This window comes from Lontra canadensis, unplaced genomic scaffold, assembly GCF_010015895.1.
Source record: "Lontra canadensis isolate GAN:19392208 unplaced genomic scaffold, GSC_riverotter_1.0 scaffold59, whole genome shotgun sequence".
In the NCBI taxonomy this organism is placed as follows: domain Eukaryota; kingdom Metazoa; phylum Chordata; class Mammalia; order Carnivora; family Mustelidae; genus Lontra; species Lontra canadensis.
Window position 1 is genome coordinate 2,717,836 of NW_022631053.1, and position 17,205 is coordinate 2,735,040.

At 55.7% G+C, this 17,205-nt stretch overlaps 1 protein-coding gene across 1 annotated transcript; it reads right to left on the reverse strand.

Annotated features, from left to right (window-relative positions):
• Window positions 1–347: 347 nt before the first annotated feature.
• Window positions 348–14,394, reverse strand: KRT7 (keratin 7). Its single transcript, XM_032876730.1, has 9 exons — window positions 14,017–14,394; window positions 12,311–12,522; window positions 10,149–10,209; window positions 8,865–8,960; window positions 7,987–8,151; window positions 6,906–7,031; window positions 3,674–3,894; window positions 1,035–1,069; window positions 348–658 (listed from the first exon to the last, which is right to left on the reverse strand). Exons 1-9 carry the CDS (start codon window positions 14,338–14,340, stop codon window positions 504–506), a joined length of 1,395 nt encoding a protein of 464 aa, XP_032732621.1. The 5' UTR covers window positions 14,341–14,394; the 3' UTR covers window positions 348–503.
• Window positions 14,395–17,205: the final 2,811 nt, after the last annotated feature.

A 17,205-nucleotide genomic window follows, 5' to 3' on the forward strand; every position in this document is an offset into this window, starting at 1 on the left:
TCACTAGCAGCAGCACGACCCCAATGTGCTTTCCCAGTCTCCTGCATGGGTGACTCCTCAGTACTCAGAGCAGACCCTATGCTCTCTAAGGCCCCTTCTTCCCCAGCCCTCTCCATCCAGCTGATGAAGCCAGGATACCAAGTACCACAATGGGCATCACCCAGGCTTCAGAAAGGCTGCTTTACTAGAAGCTATTTGGACATGATTTTTTTCATTTCATTTATTTATTTGACAGAGAGAGACACACAGAGAGAGAAGGAGCACAAGCAGGGAGACTAGGAGAGGGAAAGCAGGCTTCCCACCACCGAGCAGAGAGCCCAATGCAGGGCTCAATCCCAGGACGCTGGGATCATGACCTGAGCCGAAGGCCGACGCTTAATGACTGAGCCACCCAGGTGCCCCCAGACATCATTTTACAGCCTGCCGGCCAGTCTTGATAACAGGGACGAGAGTCCTCCTGGGACCGCGGGGGACCAGTGGTGCAGGTCTCCGCACACTGGGGCTCATTTTCGTATGCTTCTATGTGTGGCCGCTGAGGTCCTGATGGAATAGGACTTGAAGGCCCCAGGCCCGCCGCTTGAGAAGCTCAGGGCATTGCTGCCCATGGTTCCCCCAAAGGCCACACCGCCGCCCCGTCCGCCAGTGGAGTTCACCACAGCTAGAAGGAAAGGGAAGAGGGCTCCATCAGCACCTGGGGCCCCAGACCTCACTACACCCACTCTCCTGCTGTGCCTGCCCCTCTCCCTCCCCACAGCCTCTCCTCCCTCCACCCCCACCCTCCTCAGGCCAGCCCAGAAGGAGTCTGGGACAGCAGTGGCCTGCCCAGGTACCCCCCTATCCCACTCTGCCCTCTTGCACGGCTTCCCTGAGCCCCTGAGCCTGACTGGCTAGGGAGCTCCAGGGCACCCGCTAAAAGCTGGTGAGGGAAAGAAGCTCCTGGTCCACACAAGGCCGGGCCCTGGAGCCAATGTGCCATCCTACAGACCCAGCCTAGTCTGGACAGCACAGGACATGGGCATCAGCCAAGGACTTACAGATGTTCACAGCTCCCCCTCCATCTCCGGACAACCTGGGGGCAGAGGAGAGACTTGTGAGAGCAGCTCTTACCTCCAAGCTGGAGAAAGCAGCACCGGGGCCCCTTCCCCCCAGGAGCCAAGCAGAACTGGTATGCTTTCCTCAGTCCCACACCTCAGTGTTACTGTTACAAAATAAGGGGGGGTGGTGTGAGGAGAGTTCATGCAGACCCTCCTACATACAGGCCCTGGTGACCTGGGGCAAGGTCTCAAAGCCTCCATTTCCCCACCTATAAATCAGAGCTAACTTAGCCCCAGCCTCACGAGTTGTTTGTGGGGGCTGCATAATATAACTTACCCAGAGCCCTGGGCACACAGGGTGTGATGAAGGGTAGTCGTGATTATTTATGAAGACAGCTGCCTCCCCTAACCAACTCATAAAACCCTCAAAGTGGGCTGTAGCTTACCGATTCTTGATCTCTGGCCCCTGGCATGGGGTCTGGCATGTAGCAATTATTCTGTATGTACCGAAATAATTAGCTAATTGTTGCTTTCCTGAATGCAGCTAAAGCTGGGACTGAGGAGGGAGCAGAAGGTAGTTGGGCTGGCTTTAAGCAGCCCTACAGGAAATCAAAAAGCCACGAAACAGTTGGGTGTGTTTGTTTTGTGACTCACAGCTCCATTGTCACCAAGCCCTTGGCCTTGGGGTTGAGTTTGCTCTGCAGTGGGGAGGGGAGCCTTTGCCTTGGTAGAAGGAGTGAGGGGAGCCCAGCTGGCCTCATCAGCCCCAAGTTCAGGAAGAGGACAGAGCAAAGGACAAGGGCAAGAGATAGATACGCTAGGAAGATGCCAGGCCCCTTGTTCAACGGACCCCGGTGAGTGCTGGGAGTTGCTGGCATCTGTGGGTAGGGAAGGAAGACAGGCGGCAGTCAGGTAGAGATTCCAGGAACAGCTTCTGGTGCCGTGCCTAAGAACTCGGGAGGAAGAGACCTGAATGTCTAAAGCTCTGGGGATGAGTGTGATTTGTCTCTTCTCATCCTAAGTAAATATTTGGTTTTGTGCCGAATTTTATATTCGTAACTCTGTATCCCTAAAAGAAGGTGCCCCAAATCGCATGAGTTTCTAAATCCACAAATACTACACCTGCCCCTGGGAAGGGTGGAGGGTTTAACGGGATTAAAAGGAGGGAGTCCATCTCTATGTCCTCTAAGAAGTGGAGAGAGAAGAGTTGCCTCTCAGAGAACAGGGATCCAAGCCCTGATGATAACAATCTACGCTGAGATTAGGCTTTAAGACGGAATGTTTGCACTCTGTGAGAACTTGGGCATGCCGCTCCCCGGCCCTGAACTTCAGCCTGCTCAGCAGCCCATGGGAGGAAATGGGTCTGGCCCCATCCTAAGCGTCCCCAGTTCTGGTTCTATGAGGAAGAGAAGCCCAGGTTGTGTCTTCCCAATAGAGTGTGGCTCCCACACCCATGGTGGCCGAGGGTGCAGAGAGCGGCATCATGGCCAGGACATTTGGGCCCCAGGGCTGCCCTGTGCCTCAGATCATCTGCTCTCTCTTCCCAGGGGCCTTTGGTGTTCAGTTTCTTTTCCCAAAAAGACCAGATGCCAACCCAGGCAGGGATAGGTCAACTGCAGTGGCCGAGACCCTTCCTCCTCTCTTTCCTCTCCTTCCCTGACTCATACCCTGTGGCCATGTTTCTTCTCTCCCTCCTCCCTGCACAGCACTCTGCCCTAGCACTCCCTCGTTCCCCAGTTCCTTCCTGTTCACATCATCCATCTTCCAGCCTGTCTCCCTAACCCCTCGGGAAAAATTCTCCCCAAAGAGAAAAGCTCTGTGGACATTCAGCATTTTACAAATGCATGTGCGTGGTCTCTAGGTGCTCCCTTTACAAATGTTTGCTGTCCTCGGCCCCTGCGCGAGCTCCCCGAGGGCAGAAGCCTGTCTTATATACTCTCTATCTCCTTACTGGGCCAACAGAAGCCAAGCCCTGATAAGTCCCACCACCAAGTCTTGGCCCACGCTGTTCCCTCTCACCCTCTCCACACCTTAACCTTCGCCTAGGGCACGACTCTAAAGCCTGGCAAATTGACTGAATGAATCAACCAGTCCATCCAGGTGAGAACGAAGGCCAAACTTCATGGACATAGGTTCCGTGTGTTTCATGAAAAGTTCCTATAACACTAACCCAGCCCAGCCTGCTCTCTGGCAGCAGGTATGCAAATATCTGTGGGACCTCCTGACGTTCAGTCAATATCAAGTAACTTACCACTCAGTGAAGCAGGAGAAGCAGCTTGGCAATCATGAAAGAAAGGAATCAGCAAAGCTTGACTACACACTCTCCCCTCAATTCAAAAAAGTAAACCACAGTTTCCCCTCTGTAAACTACGCAACAATACCTGACCTACTTACCTGAGTATACTGTGAGGACCAAATAAGATGACCCTGGCCGTTGAGCTTTACACCACGTGGTCTTTCCTACTAGAAGGTCATCCCATCAAGAGCAAAGGAGCAAGCATCATTTACCCTCCCTACACTTCCCAACCCCAGGGCATTGCAGAAGAGAGGTACGGGAAATGTCTGTAGACGGATGAATGTCAAGCCCCAGGCCCCACCAAGCCCCAGAAGGATCCCCTTCCTGGCTTTTGTGTTCTCACCGGCTCTCCTCGCCCTCCAGTAGCTTGCGGTAGGTGGCGATCTCGATGTCCAGGGCCAACTTGACGTTCATGAGCTCCTGGTACTCACGCAGCTGCCGGGCCATGTCCTGCTTGGCTCTCTGTAGGGCGGCCTCCAGCTCCTCCTGCTTGGCACGTCCATCCTTGAGGGCCAGCTCCCCACGTTCTTCGGCCTCGGCAATGGCAGCCTCCAACTTGGCACGCTGTGGGCAGCAGTGATAGCTGTGAGCTGGGGGGAGCTGGTCTTACCAATCACCGCCTTCCTGCCTTCCCATCCTGCAGTGAGCACCCGGGTGACTCGCTTACAGTGGCTTCACTGGCACCAGTCTACTCCACCGGCATCAGGGAAGCCCAAAACATGGGCTCTGATACCCAATGCTTGGGCTCCAGTTCTGGCTCCACCACTTACTGACCACATGCATGATCTCAGACACATCAACCCTTCCAGACCAAAGTCGCCTCTCTTCTAAAACAGCAATAATCACAGTGTCTACCTCATAGGGATACTGCAGGGATTAGATGAGGCAATCTGCAAGTCCCTGGCATAGTGTCCAGCACACAGTAAGTGCTTAATAAATGCTATTATAACCATTACTCTTTTGTCAACCACAAATCTGTTTTCTGTTGCTAGGAATTCCGCTTTTTTTAGATTCCACCTGTAAGGGGCTCCTGGGTGGCTCAGATGGTTAAGTGTCTGCCTTCAGCTCAAGTTATGATGTCAGGGTCCTAGGATCGAGCTCTGCATCGAGCCCGCCATCGAGCTCCTGGCTCAGCAGGGAATCTGCTTCTCCCTCTCCCTCTGCCTCTCCTTCCCCTGCTCATGCTCGCTCTCTCATATCTCTGTCTCAAATGAATAAATAAAATCTGAAAAAACTAAGTTCCACCTATAATTGAGAGCATACAATATTTGCCTTTCTCTGTCTGACATATTTCGCTCAGCAGAAGTGCCCTCAAGTTTTGTGTTGTCGCAAATGGCAGGATTTCTTCTTTCTGGTGCCTGAGTAATATTCCATTTTATGGCTGAATAATATAATATTTTATATATATATGTGTGTATATATATATGTATGTGTGTATGTGTGTGTATATATATATATATATATGTAATCACATTTTCTTTGCTAATTCACCCACTGATGGATACTTTAAGTTGTTCCACATCTTGGCTATCGTAAACGATGCTGCAACGAACATGGAGATACAGAGATTTCTTTGAGATAATAATTTTATTTCCTTCACATATATACCCAGAAATTGAATTGCTGGATTCTACGGTGGTTCTATTTTTAATGTTTTGAGGTCCCCTCCATACTGTGTTCCACAGTGACTGCACCATTTTGCATCCCCACTGAAAGTCTGCAGGGCTCCCTTTGCTCCACATCCTCACCAACACTTGTTAGCGCTTGTTACAATCACTATAATTAATAAATGCTATTATGATTTTCAAATGCTCCTCCCCCCCAGTCCCCATCTGGAAGAGATCTGAAGCCACAGGATCTTAGTTGAGTCCTCAGATTTGGGGCAGCTGACAAGAACAAACACCATCTTCAAAACATGTCCAGAACAGGGCACTTGGAGCAGGGAGACACTGCTTGGAACCCCCAGACTCAAAATATATGACCAGCAGCCCCTCTGGTTTGGGCCAGGCTGGTCGGATTTGCAATGGACCTGAGCGGCAGCTGCTCATTCCTGCCCAGAATGAGCATTCCTTCTGTCTGTGGCTCATCCCCACACCGGAACCTATCTATCCCTGGGCCTCATGCTGTTGGGCTCTGAGATCTCCCACTCCTACCCCTACCCAGCACACCCCTTCCTTCTCACCAGCCGCTCTCCCTCCTCAGCTGCTCCCCTGTCCCCCACATGCTCTGCCTCTCTGCCATACTTCCCAATCCCCCCAGGAAGCCCTCCCGTGCCCTCTGCCCCTTGTCCCCCTGCCAGTCCCCTTCTCCATCACACTGGTGCCCTCTTGGCCGTGCCTCATCCCACTGCCTCAGAGCCCCTCCATGGTGGTTAGGACACCCCAACTCTGGGACCTGGCTCTGCCCTGTTGTACCGAGGAGAAGCAGCTATGGCAGAAGCTGCAGGGTCGGGGAAACCACCATTCATTGTTCTGTGCCTCCCCTCCCGGCCTGGAAGGTTCTTCGCTGCGCCAGCAACTCATAGCTCTGCATTACTGCCAGGAGGCAGCCTCCACCCTCGTGTAAAGTGGCCTGTGGGGCTCCAAGGGGAGGGCATTTCTGGGTATGTCACCCACACATCCCATCCCCCCAGCTCATCTGGAGATTAGCTCTCTGAAGCTGCAGCCTTGGTTACCGGCCCTCCCTCCCTCCCCACTGCTCAGGCTTAGCTGTCCTGTACATCCCCACACCTTGGCCAGGGTCTGTTCCCCTGCCACCGACATGGCACACCCTCCCAACAGTCTGTCCTCAGAAGCCCGTGCCCCACCATGTACCCAGAGCTGAGAAGCAGCGGTGAGTCAGACAGATGGGGTCCGGCTCCCAAGGCATGATTTATATTTCAGCAGAGGTGGGGGACAGCCAACCACTTAATAAGCCAAAAGATCTCAAATAGTGATGGATGCTTTGGGAAAGTTCAGACATCCTGCTGACAGAGTGGCTAGAGAAGCCATCTCTGAAAAGGGGACTCACGTCCAAAAATCCCAGGGACAACAAAGGGGCAGCCATGGGCTGAGCGGGAAGAACCCCATTCCGGGTAGAGGGAACACCGGGGCCAAAGTTCTGAAGCATGAACATGCCTAGCAGATCCAAGACACAGGAAGCAGGCTAGCGTGGCTGGAGCACAGTCAGACACAGTGGCGGGAGGTGAGGGACGGGGCCTTGTGAGCCACCACAAGGGTTTCTGCTGGCCTCTGTGCCCCTACTCCCCACAGACTGGAAGCTCCCAGGTACAGCCTACTGCCCCCAGAACAAGGTGCAAGGACAGTGCTCAGAGTTTGGTAATGACTGGTGGTTCTTCTCAGGGATGGCCAGTAGGAGGCGCCCTCCCCAGGCTGCATGGCCAGCCACGACCCCTCTCCTCCTCCGAATTGAGCCAGGATCTACCCAAGAACATTCTGTCCTGGAGATCTCACATGTGGGCCTTCAGCTGCACCAGCCTTGGCCTGGGAGAGCCTCGGGCTCCTCATTCTCAGATGGCAACCCTTTATGGGCCCCAAGAAACAGGGAGGAGTTGGGAATTGGGGACTTGTTCCCACCTGGTTCTTGATGTTGTCGATCTCAGCCTGCAGCCTCTGGATGGCACGGTTCATCTCTGCGATCTCATTCCGGGTATTACGGAGGTCATCCCCATGCTTCCCAGCCTGTGCCTGTAGGGTCTCAAACTGGAGGGACCACACAGAAAAGTATGACAAGGAGTGGTCAGTGATTACAGGGGACTCATCCTTTGCTCCTCCAAGGAAGGCCCAAAGTATCTTCCCAGGAAAGGACTGTCTGACCCCAGCAGTCTTCGCCCACTGCTGGCAAGCCAGACTATTGCGCAGTGGGGTAGAGCCGAGGTTTGCTTTCCTCCCAGTCAGGACAGGGAGGGCCAGGATGGCTCCCTGGCTCCCATCCCCATTGACCCTGGGGCTCTCCCCATCCCCATCATGTCCCAAGGGCTGGAGAATCACTAGAAGCCTGAAATCCTCACCTGTTAACCCCTAGGAAAAACACACTTGTTAAAAACATCAGCAGTATCCATTTCACAGATGGGAAGAATGAACTCTGGAGAATGGAAGCCACTGCCCAAGGATCACAGGGCAAGTCTGAACCCAGGTCTCCTTGTTGGCATCTCTGTGTTCTCACCCCATGTACCACAGATGACTCCTACCTCTGCAGAGACCTCTCTCTGCTGCTTTTAAACCCTGCCTCAGGCTCCCTCCCCCAGAACACTAGGTTACTCCAGCCCACACCCTCAGCCCCTGCACAGTCAGCTACCCTGCCTCCACATGGCAGGTGCAGTGATTAAACCTCCTTGGTCTGGAGGCCTAGGACCCAGGATCTAGTCACTACTCTTCTACCTACTAGCTGTGTAGAGTTAGGCACATTGCTTAACCTCTCCGTTCTTTGGGTGCCTCCACACTGTCCACCCATCTGGCTGGGGTCTCTCCCTGGGAGGGCCCTGGTCTTCACCTCCTCTTCTTCCCAGGGCCCTGGGGAGCACCACAGAATTAACCACTGGTGCCTGATGGAACAGTGGGACCCAAGTCCTCAAGGCCTGAGACAGGGTGCGGAGTAAGGGAAGCTGCCCTGGGGGACCCTGCCAGGAAGGAAAAAGAGTCCTCCGCAGCCTCACACCTTGATTTGGTACATGGTCTCAGCCTCGGCCCGGCTGCGGTTGGCCATCTCCTCGTACTGGGCCTTGACCTCAGCGATGATGCCGTCCAGGTCCAGGGAGCGGCTGTTGTCCATGGACAAGACCACAGACGTGTCTGAGATCTGGGACTGCAGCTCTGCCAACTCCTACAGGGACAGGACAGAACATCAGGACTTAGGGCGTGACCCATCCCTGTTCCCACACCCAACCTGGGACCCTCTTCACACTAAAGGAAGAAAAAGAGAGAAAAGGTCAGAGTGGGCGTGAGTCACAAGGCAGCGAGGGGGCACAGACCCAGCCCCTGTCAGCCCAGGAAGGTTAGCAACTTCTCAAGAAAAGAGTCTGGTGGGATTACAGCAGATAAAAACTGACAGAGGGGCGCCTGGGTGGCTCAGTGGGTTAAAGCCTCTGCCTTCAGCTCAGGTCATGATCCCAGGGTCCTGGGATTGAGCCCCACATCGGGCTCTCTGCTTGGCAGGGAGCCTGCTTCCTCCTCTCTCTCTGCCTGCCTCTCTGCCTACTTGAGATCTCTCTCTGCCAAATAAATAAATAAAATCTTTAAAAAAAAAAAAAGTGACAGAGTGTGGGGGATTGTGATGGCTCCTTCCCAACACCCTTCCTAACAAATGGTCATCCTGTGTCTCTGGAAGGCCAATCCTGGCTGACCCCACCATGCTCTGCCACCCTCAGCTCCTCCTAAACGTGGATTCCTGAGTCCAGAAAGGATAAAGGACAGGGTAAGTGCCTGCACACACTCTCAACACACACTCAGCCTGGCCCAGAAGCAGGGTGTAAACCAGATGGCCCCTTTGTTAAGACATGGAAGACATGCCATGTCTCCCACACCCAAGGTCCTCACCATCTCATAGAGGCTCTTGAAGAAGTTGATCTCATCATTCAGGGAATCCACCTTCGCCTCTAGCTCCACCTTGCCCATGTAGGCGGCATCCACGTCCTGGGGGAGGGGGAGGGCGCGGCGAGAAGGGGCAGACACCGGGGCGTCAGTACACAGAATATTTAGCAGGGACTGAGGCCAGCCAGCACTGTCCAAACCAAAGGGTCAAACACAAGGGCCCTACCAAGAGACATGCCGTTTCTCCAGGCTGCCTGACCTGGCCACAGTAGGAAGTCTCCACTACTGGATCCTCCGAGGCTGTGTGATGAACCTCATTCCCAAGCATCCCAGTGAACACAGGGGCCTTCCCATCACTGGTAGCCAAAGCAGCCTGTACCCCAAACCTAGCACTTTACCAGGTCCTAAAGACTTCAGTGGTTTGGACCCAGCCCCGGCTCGACAATTTCTGAGCTATGTGGCCTTGAACAAGTCACTTCAACTCCCTGCGCCTCAACTTCTGATGAGAGAGGAGAGCTGAAAATCATCCAGGGTGCAGGACAGGCCTCTCAGAGTGCAAGACCTCCAGCCTACACGTTTAACATGCAGCTTAGTGATGGCAAGACAAGTGACCCACGAAGAACAGCGCAGGCCTGGGGGGCTTTGGGGCCCTTCTAGCAATACACGCCTGTGCTCGAACTCATGTGGACACAGCCTGCTTTTATATATCCCCGAAGCACCTCTATCTCTAAGGGCCCAGCACTCTGGGGCAGGTTGCTGTCCGACTTGAACCCCGAGCTGCTCAGTGAGCGTACTGCATCAGAATCTCAAATCAAGCTCCGCTAAGATACTCTTAAGGCCTTCCAACCTCAGCTTGCTCCTCTCCAGGGACAGGGAGATGGCTCTGCCTCAGGCCCATCCCATTCATTCAACACATACTTCGGCCCTGCCGGGTGCCAGACTTTGTCCTCCACGAAACATTCTGACTGCGATAGAGCACTCCCGTATTTGGGCTTGAAATCTCCCTTTCAAGCCTCCATCTCTCCGTCCGAATTCTAATGCCTCCGGGCCAAGAGCAAGTCCAGTGACTCACCAGACATGCATACAAACACACGCACACAGGACAGGCTGTGCTATGAGGCTTCCAGATCTCCCCTTTTCCAAGCCCCTCGTTCCCTCCTTATAGTCCCCAGACCAGACTTTGGCCACACGTCCCTCACCGGCTGCTTAGGTGCAAGGGCCACGTGGCCCCCTGTCCCACGCATTTTCAGACAATGCCCCCCACACCTGGCCTGTATGCCCCCCCCTCACCTTTTTCAGCACCACGAACTCATTCTCAGCCGCCGTGCGGCGGTTAATTTCATCTTCGTACCTGCAATAGAGGGAGGGGGCGTGGTGTGGGTGCGGCTCTGCCTCCATGCCCTCTCCACCCAGGAGACTCTGCCCCGCATGGGCTTCACCCCTTCTTACTGACACACCTGGAAAAGTGGGTATCAGCTAGGAAACCAAACTTTCCCTTGCGGCTATGTCTAAGGCTGGGAGTCTTGGCACAGGATGAAAGGTGGGAGAGCAGGGAACGTACATGAATTAAAGGGCAAAAGTCGCATCTACTGGGAGGGGGAAAGCAAGGAATAATAGCTTAAGGACCACTTCAAATGGGGCCTGCACAGTTATGTGCTTTGCACGAATTAGCTCATCTAATCTTCACAACTATCCTATAACAATGGTACCATGCTTCGCAGGAAAGGAATGGAGCCACAGAAAAGCAGATAATCCATCCAGTCACTATGCTGCTAAGTGGCAAAGCCCAGACTTCAAGCCGGGCAGTCTGACCCCAGGTCCACGCCTTAATCACTACCCAACCCCACCCTCTGAGAGTGAAGAGGGAGCCCGCAGCGGAGGAACACTGTGGACACAGGCAGATGGCGCAGCAAGTCCTGGAAGAACCCAGCCCCAGCTGGGTGGTCTGGCCCCATCTCCACGGTCACAGACCCCCCCCCCACCCCAACCCCAAGTTCCTTTTTCTCCCAAGGAGCCCATCCTGCCCACAGGAGGACACTGGAGATACAGGGCACAGAGCAAGAGAGCCCTTGGACCTGACCCGGTATTTACTTGGGAACTTTTTTTAGAAAGTGTCAGAAACAGGAGCTCAGTAGTGTCCATGGGCTGCAGGAGGGCAGCAGGACAACTGTGGTGGGGAGCATGACGCTCCTGCAAGCAGAAGCCCCCAAGGAGCCAGACTCACAAGGGCCCACTCCCGCAGGTCCTACAGAACAGTTATGGAAACATCCTGGAGGCCATCTGTCCACCCCTGTCCTCGCGGTGTGCCAATGGCCCCTTCAGGTGCCCCTTCCAGCCTCCCTCAGCCCCACTTCAGAGTCTGGCTTGACTCTGCAGGAAAGCGCTACCTATAGGCCAGGATGAGTAATGTGTGAGCACACACACAGGCACACCCACATAACAACAAAGGCTCGCTGGTTGCCCAGAGCCTTCTAGGTCCTGCACCTGTCTGCTCCCACCTGCTGGGGAATTATCCTGTTGACTGTGGCTCTCCGGAGGGAGGGAAGTGGGTACTCTCCACGGAGCCTTTTTTGTTTGTTCTGCCTGCAGTCAGTGTCCTTGCCCGCTTAGTCATTCACCCCCAGGGCAGAGGACAGAACTCGCTCACTACTCACTACTCACCACTCACCAGACTAATAGGCAAGTCTGCCGGGGTGGGGCCCAGCCCAAGCCTCAGGCTTTGGTTTCTCTTCCATGGGAAAAGAAAGCTCACGGGGCCCCTCGAAGGCCTGTCCTTACAACCCTAGTCTTCCAGGCCCCTACACTCTACACTCCCCCCGGCCCCAAAAACACACACACAGCCTCCTTTCTCGTTCCTGCACTGGCCAGAGCTGGCCCTCGGACTCGGAGACCAGACGTGGCTCCCCATGCACAATCCCTCTCTCCTTCTTTCTGTCCCAGGTCGGCTCTGGATCTCCTCCTGGGAGTCAGGGGCCTAACATTCCAGTCCCAGCTCTCCCAGTGACCTGCCATGTGATCTCCCTCAGGATCCCGAATCTCTCTGGTCTCCTCTACCTCCTCACCAGACCAGAGGGGCTGTTCTAGAATAATCTATGAGGGTCGTGCAAATCCCGAAGTGCATTCGTCATAGGACACCTTCTGCCTTACCCTCTCCTGGGGCCTTGGCCCGGCCTCCAAAAGGAACAGTGCAGGTGAGAGCTAAGTGGGGCTATTTCCCTGGGAGTAAGTCAGGGGACAGGACTTGGAAACTGTTCCCAGGGACAAAGAACGGAGACAAGAGACAGGGCATGTGTGGGTCAAGGCCTTCTGTCCCGGGGGGTTACTGTGCAGAGCAGCTGCACCCTCTGACCCCCTAACCCCAGAGGGGGCCTGTCGAGGATCAGCTGACAAGGATCGAGGAGTGCATGCGTCCAGGAGCACCCCCCTCCCCCAGATGGCACAAGGGTCAGTACTTGTTCTTAAAGTCTTCCACTACATCCTGCATGTTCCGCAGCTCCACCTCCAGGCGGCCTCCATCCAACTGCAGCCCTTCGAGCTGCCTCTGCAGGCCAGCAATGTGGGCCTCAAAGATGCTGGGGAGGCGGCTGCCCTTGGCCGACTTCTGCTCCTGCAGCAGGGCCCACTTGGTCTCCAGCAGCTTGTTCTGCTGCTCCAGGAAGCGCACCTAAGAGGGAAAGAGAGGAGGACACTCCCGAGGGGCAGCTCGTGGCCCCCCACACTGGGCTTGGGAGCATCTCCAGACCCCCAGCACAGCCCGTGCTCCCACTGGCTGTTCCCCCAACCCGGGACCCTGGACCTTGTTCCCCTCCTCCAGGAAGCCCACACTGAACCAACCTCTCCTCCAGGACCCTCTGTCCTGAGTGGCTGAGATTGTGACGCAAGGGTCAGATCGGCCCAGTCGCCAATGTGATTCCTATCTCCTGTGTTCCCCATCACATTACAGAATATCTTCTCCACCTCCCTCTCCGCAGAGCTGCCCCCTCCCTGTCTGTCCTTGGTCTCCTCTCTCTGTGTCCTCTCTCCGCTGCCCCTTTCCTCCAAGGTCTCAGGACAGGGTACTAAAATGAGCAACTATTATATGCTCAGTCTGGGGCCCACAAGACTCCTTGGATGCATCCAATATGACTGGGAGTGGGAAGTAACCCTCCCCAAACCCGCAACTCAGAGCAGCAAGGCCTGGGAGCTGCAGACAGCAAGGCAGAGCTGCTCAGTACCGGGGTAGATCCTGAGACTGGGGAGGCTTCGGCAGACTTAAGGATTTGCAAGGTCTGAATGATGAAGGAGAGAACATGGGGGGCTGGGAAAGCAGAGAGCTACACTGAGGCAGGAGAGGGAAGGTCTGGTCTAACAGTCTAACACCCCTGGGGAGGAGGTCCTGGACAGAGGAGCCCAGCTGGGCTAGCCCCTAATTTCTGGTCCAGCCCTACTTTGCTGCCCTCCTAGACCCACGAGTCAATTTGGCCCCTCTCCTTCCCAACTCCTACTTTCACTTCCCCACTCCCTCCCTGCCCTGTGAGACCAAAACAGCCAGGAAAAACCCCTTTCCAAATGGCCCTTTCCCAGGGCCCCTCAGTGTGCCTTCCCTGGACACAAATGGGCTATCTCCAAGGGCAGGTATAACCTCACCTCCCACCACCACAGGGAGGCTGGAGGACCAGGTCGGTGGGCAGGTGTGTCGGTGAGCCTCCCTCCTCCTTTCCCTCCCTCCCTCCTTCCAGCCCTCTATTTTCAGCACAAGCAGTGGGAGGGGAGAGGTAGGAGATCCTCAGCTGGGAAGAGTGTGTCACCCCTACCTGTCTCTCACCCCACACAGCCCCCTCTCAGAGAGACTCCTGGCACTGACCTCTGGAGCTCCCAACCTGAATGTGCCCAAGAGTGGCAGCCCAATACCAGACACAGCCTGCGGGCTCCGCCGGACAGACTCAGGCACACACCCTGGGAGGAAAAAGCAGGGCTATCCGGGCAGCTCGCTGGAAGTGGACGCTTGGAGACTTGGAGCCCCAAGGAGGATAACAGTCACAGGGTTCATGAGGAGGAAGGTTCCCGATCCTAGCGGAAGGAGAGCGCACCAGGCCTCCCAGTGCCTGGCAGGCGTGCATTCCGCCCAAGTGGCTGTTGGGGCCTGGAGCATGGCGTGGGGCAGGTCATGGTGGCTCACCTTGTCAATGAAGGAAGCGAACTTGTTGTTGAGGGTCTTGATCTGCTCGCGCTCCTCCTGGCGCACCTGCTGGATGGAGGGGTCGATGTCCACCCGCAGCGGGGCCAGCAGGCTCTGATTGATGGTGACCTCGCGGATGCCGGCGCCCACGGGGCCCCCGTAGGCGGAGCGTACGGCCACGCGCGGCCTCGAGGCGCCCAGGCCGTACACGCTGCTGCTGCTGAAGCCACCGGGGCGCACGGAGCTCAGGCGCACCTGCGTCCCGCGCCCCGGGAAGGCGGCTGAGCGCGAGCTGAAAACCTGGGAGCTTAAGTGGATGGACATGCTGGCTAGACCGCGCTAGACCTAGGGGCGGGCGCGAGAGTGCCGAACTCGCTGACCTCCCGGTCCGCCGCTTTTATCCGCTAGGCTAGGCGCCGGGGCGCGGGCGGAGAGGCTCACAAAGGTAGGGGCGGGGCTGGCCGCCGGCCACCCTTCTCTGCCAGCCTGGCCCCACCCCGGGCCAAACATCCGCTCTCCGCTCCCAGGCCAGGCTTTGGGGCCCAAGCCAGAAAGCCCAGAGTGAGGAAGAGGGCCATGGGTCCCCAGCGCCCGGGATAGAGGCTGACAGCGAGCAGTGGGAGACGACCATTTGAGCAGATTTGAAACAGGTTCAGTCTGGGAAGGCTCCTGGGAAGGCTTGCGAAAAGACTCCTGAGGCCAGAGCAGAGAGATCAAGCGGTGAAAGATGGCGGAAGGCGGGGTGGGGGGTGGGGGGGGGGGTTCTAGTCCAGGAGTCAGCACCCAGCCCCCTTTGCAAAGCATTCCAGAAAGGCATTACCAAACAGCCTCCTTACCCCATGTCCAGTTCCTCCTTGAGAGCTCTGCTCAGTTCTTGAGTAATCTGACCCCACGTGGCCCGGCCTCGCTGGTTTCCCTGACCACTACGCCTCATTCCCATACAGAAACTTGGCCAAGTGGGGCATGACCCCTCTTGTGGCCCCTCTCCTTTTCACTCCAGTAGGCATCTGAGGCCCAGAAGCCACGTGGGAATGGTTGCTTTGGGCTCTCCCGTCCCCTCCCCACCCCACACATTCCTATCCACTTACTTTATTTGTCCCTGTAGAGGCAGGGGACGCCTGCGTGCGTGTCGCTGGGATATTTTGTGGATGTCTGCACAGTTTCATGTGGACATACCTGCAGGCCACTGGATTTCTCTGCATGCTCACCAGAGACATACCTGTGTGCATGTCTGTGTTCTCAAACAGATGGGGGTCTGCATTCAGTGCGGGGCAGGATGTCCATGGATACACTGTTGCACACTTTCGGAAGCAGGTCTGTGAGCCCACTTATTTTTGCACTCCAGCACTCCTCCTCATCTTCCACTGCTGCTGTTTTCCTGTGTAAAGGTCCCCAGCTCTCAGGGTGTCGTCCACCAACACCCTTAAACCCAGCAGTCTTAAACCCAGCCCAAGATGGGGAGACACATCGTGCTGGAACAGGGAGCCCTGGACAGAGCTGGCTCACCACCCACTTTCACTTCCCAGGAGCCTCCAGACACACTTGCCCCTGACCTTGGCCTGTGCCAGGCTCTGCCCGCATTCTCCTCAGACCCTGTTTGGTGAGAGGGGCCGCCTAGGGAGCCTTTGGAAAAGATAGCTGATGGGCCCTGGCCACCTTTAGCTGACCGCCAGCCCCACAATGAGCTGGCCAGCTTGTCACCTCAGAGCAAGCCCTCAGGGACATCCTGGGTGGTGGAGGGTGGGGAAGGAATGTCCTTCCGTGTTTTCATTTCAGTTAGATAAGAAGGCCTTCCAGGGAGACTAACAGAGCTAAGCAGCAGCTCCAGCTCAGTGACCTCAGGGCGGGTCTATGCCCCCTGCCTTCCCTCTTCTCCATATCAGTATTGGGACAGCTAGGGCCAGAGGCAGAGGGGTGCCCGAGGAGACCTTCAGTGGTCTCTGCTGTAGGGGGTATGTGTGTGAATGTGTGTATGAGAGATGGGGGGAGTAGACAGAGATTGAGATTTTACCTGGAATTCTCAGTTGTGGTTTAAAGAGCACGCAGAGGTGCTCGCTTCGGCAGCACATATACTAAAAAAAGAGCACGCAGAGTTCCTGGCTGTGTGATATTTGCAGGTGCAGGGAGCCCACTCCTCCCCAGGCCCCCCCCAAGCAGCCTAAAGAGACCAGCTGTTTAATTTCCACACATATATACATGCACACTCAACATATCACTCACGTATACTCATACGTGCATATGTAACACATGGCTCAAACACACACACACACACACACACACACACACACACATACACACACACACACACACACACACACACACACACTGTAACTCCCTAACCCCTCAGGGCTCATCCTCAGCCCTCTCCTACCACCTGCCATGCCAGCCCCATACCACTCGACCCCCAAAACCCCATCCGTGCTCTGCGGGTGGCCACTCTTGCCCTCTCCCACCCACAGCCCCCACAGGATCTGTCCCCCCAACCCTTCCACTTCTCCCCTAGAGCCTGGCCTGAGAGATCTTGGGCACAACACTGCTGGTGACCTGCCTTGTGACCCTGTACAAGTCACTGCTCCTGCCTGGGCATGTTTTCTTCACCAGAGAAGAAATCCCTGGGTTCCACGGGGGGGAAGGAACTGGGAGGACATTGCAAAGAAGAAAAGGTCTTCAGGCTTACCAGGCCTCAGCACACCACCCCCTCCACCGCCTTGAGAGGCATCTCCCCGTTCCAGGGCCCGCCCAGTAACCAGCCCTCAGCCTCCCCATCCCCTCCCTGAAACATTCCTGGCAGTTCCAGCCCTGCCCGCCGGTCTCCTCCGGTCTCTGCATCTACCGGCCAACACCATGGGCCCACTCTGTGCCAGGCCGCAAACAAACACCCTCGGTAGGGCTTCCTGGGAGCTCACATTCCTGTCTGCAGGGTGCACGGCACAGGGGTTCATCTCAACTCCCTCTGCTGCCCCAGCCTCAAGGAGACCCCTTAAGGCATTCTTGGCAGGATCTTTTTTTTTTTTTTTAAGATTTTATTTATTTATTTGACACATAGAGACAATGAGAGAGGGAACACAAGCAGGGCGAGTGGGAGAGGGAGAGGCAGGCTTTCCGCTGATCAGGGAGCCCAATATAGGGCTCTATCGCAGGACCCTGGGATCATGTCCTGAGCTGTAGACACTTAATGATGGAGCCACG